The sequence below is a fragment of the Psammomys obesus genome, unplaced genomic scaffold (genome assembly GCF_907164565.1).
Source record: "Psammomys obesus unplaced genomic scaffold, mPsaObe1.curated_primary_1811, whole genome shotgun sequence".
Taxonomy (NCBI): Eukaryota; Metazoa; Chordata; class Mammalia; order Rodentia; family Muridae; genus Psammomys; species Psammomys obesus.
In genome coordinates, this window is record NW_026596143.1 from 13,819,842 (window position 1) to 13,821,534 (window position 1,693).

Genomic DNA, 1,693 nt, shown 5'->3' on the forward strand with positions numbered 1-1,693 from the left:
TATCTATCTATCTATCTATCTATCTATCTATCTATCTATCTATCTATCTAAACATGTCAAGATAGCAATTCATACTTGATAAGTAAGAAGTAGAACTAATCCATCGAGCAAGAGGAAAGAACTCTCTTCTCCTCTGTAGGTAAGGTGCTGTGCATTGCTGGTAAGCAAATGAAGCTGAATATGGACCTGTGATTGGAACAGTGTCTAAAAGAAACTCATGCATGGAGAGGGGGCTACTACTTTGGACTGAGGATCTGGCTTTGTATGCATACTGGGGTTTCAATGAACTGATACGGTCTGCATAGGGCAAAAGCAGACTTCAGTTCTTTAGATGTGAGCATCAGTCTTCTAGAGAAAGTTTTTTTCTGATTCTGAGAGATCATCTATTTTTAGATTGATGTTTTCCAATATTTTAAGGGATTTCTTTATGCTTTTATTAGCATATCTAAATTATTCAAAATGGGTTTATTTTGATTTCTAATACCTGTGAATAAAATGTTTTGATCATATTCACTTAATTACTCTTTCTTTTTTCCCACTCCTTCTAATCTCTTCCTCCTCCCAACTAGCCCCCTTCTACTTTTGTGTCTGTTTTGTGGCAGAGTGAGGAGTATGGGTGAGGGATTATTTATAGAAATAAATAATGGCCACACCACTGAAGAAAATGTTGAAAGAGCCCTTTATAGATTCCGAGAAACTGGGCAGTTGACAATTGTCCTTAACTCATAAAAGGACATGAGGACAAAAAGAAATCTTAGGAAAGAGGAGAAATTGCACCTGAGATGCTCTGAGAATAGAATGAGAATTTAGTCCCTGACTCTCAGAGCAATCCAGCCTCAAGGTGTGGCTCACTGTCCCACCCACCCACCCACCCACCTGAAAAACCGGTAAGCAGAGATCAATGTCTTCTATTGTGGGTGTTATTGGGAGGATCATGGCTCTGGACTCTTCCGCATTAGAGTTAGTTTTCGTATTTACTGAAACATGAACTCTTTGTGATGCACTCTTTAGTGTTTCATCAAGTCTTAGTTGGAATTCCAGCCGATCAAATACCAGGACTCGCACTTCACATATGTGTTTCTTTCCTTCATGTGCATAAAGACGCAATGGTTGCCTGCCTCCTCCTTGAAGCCCTTTTAAGTTTTAGCAATTGTAGGATATATTGTCTAATATATTTCTGTGGAATACAGGTACAACAATAGCACTGAGAAAGCCGCCATTTAAAAGTCTGGCTTTAGATTGCTGATTATTAATTCTACAAAGAGAATTATTTTGATAAAGAAAGACCCAATCGGTTGAGCTGATCTAACAATTCTTATAGAATACCTCTTCTATCACTGCAAAAATGGCTTTAGTCTTAAAAAAAAAAAAACAAAAACAAAATGAAACAGAATCACACTTACCCTTCTACATACACTCGGAGAAGAACATCCATGAGGAAAAATAAAGCAATAGCTAAAGAAATTGAACGATATTCCAAAGGGATATGCATTTTGTTTCCAGACATATGTAGATCTATAGCCACGAGAATTATGTCCATAAAGATCAGCAAAACTCCAAACAGTCTAAAATAAACAGATAGCAGACTGGAGGTGCTGCCTCCCTGGTAACACAGTATTAAAGCCAATGATCAGGTGCCCCCCAAAGTCTTTTTTTTAGAACTAAACTGTCTTATGAGAGAAAGAATAATGTT

At 37.4% G+C, this 1,693-nt stretch overlaps 1 protein-coding gene across 3 annotated transcripts in view; it reads right to left on the reverse strand.

Moving 5' to 3' along the window:
* Nucleotides 1-1,450, reverse strand: part of LOC129666278 (phosphatidylinositol 3,4,5-trisphosphate 3-phosphatase TPTE2-like) — a 39,878-nt gene extending 38,428 nt beyond the window's left edge. For all 3 annotated transcript variants that reach the window (XM_055593310.1, XM_055593309.1, XM_055593308.1), the window contains exon 1: nucleotides 1,404-1,450. In XM_055593310.1, coding sequence (XP_055449285.1) covers nucleotides 1,404-1,435 — 32 coding nt within the window. In that variant the 5' untranslated portion in view covers nucleotides 1,436-1,450. The remainder of the gene's footprint in view (nucleotides 1-1,403) is intronic.
* Nucleotides 1,451-1,693: the final 243 nt, after the last annotated feature.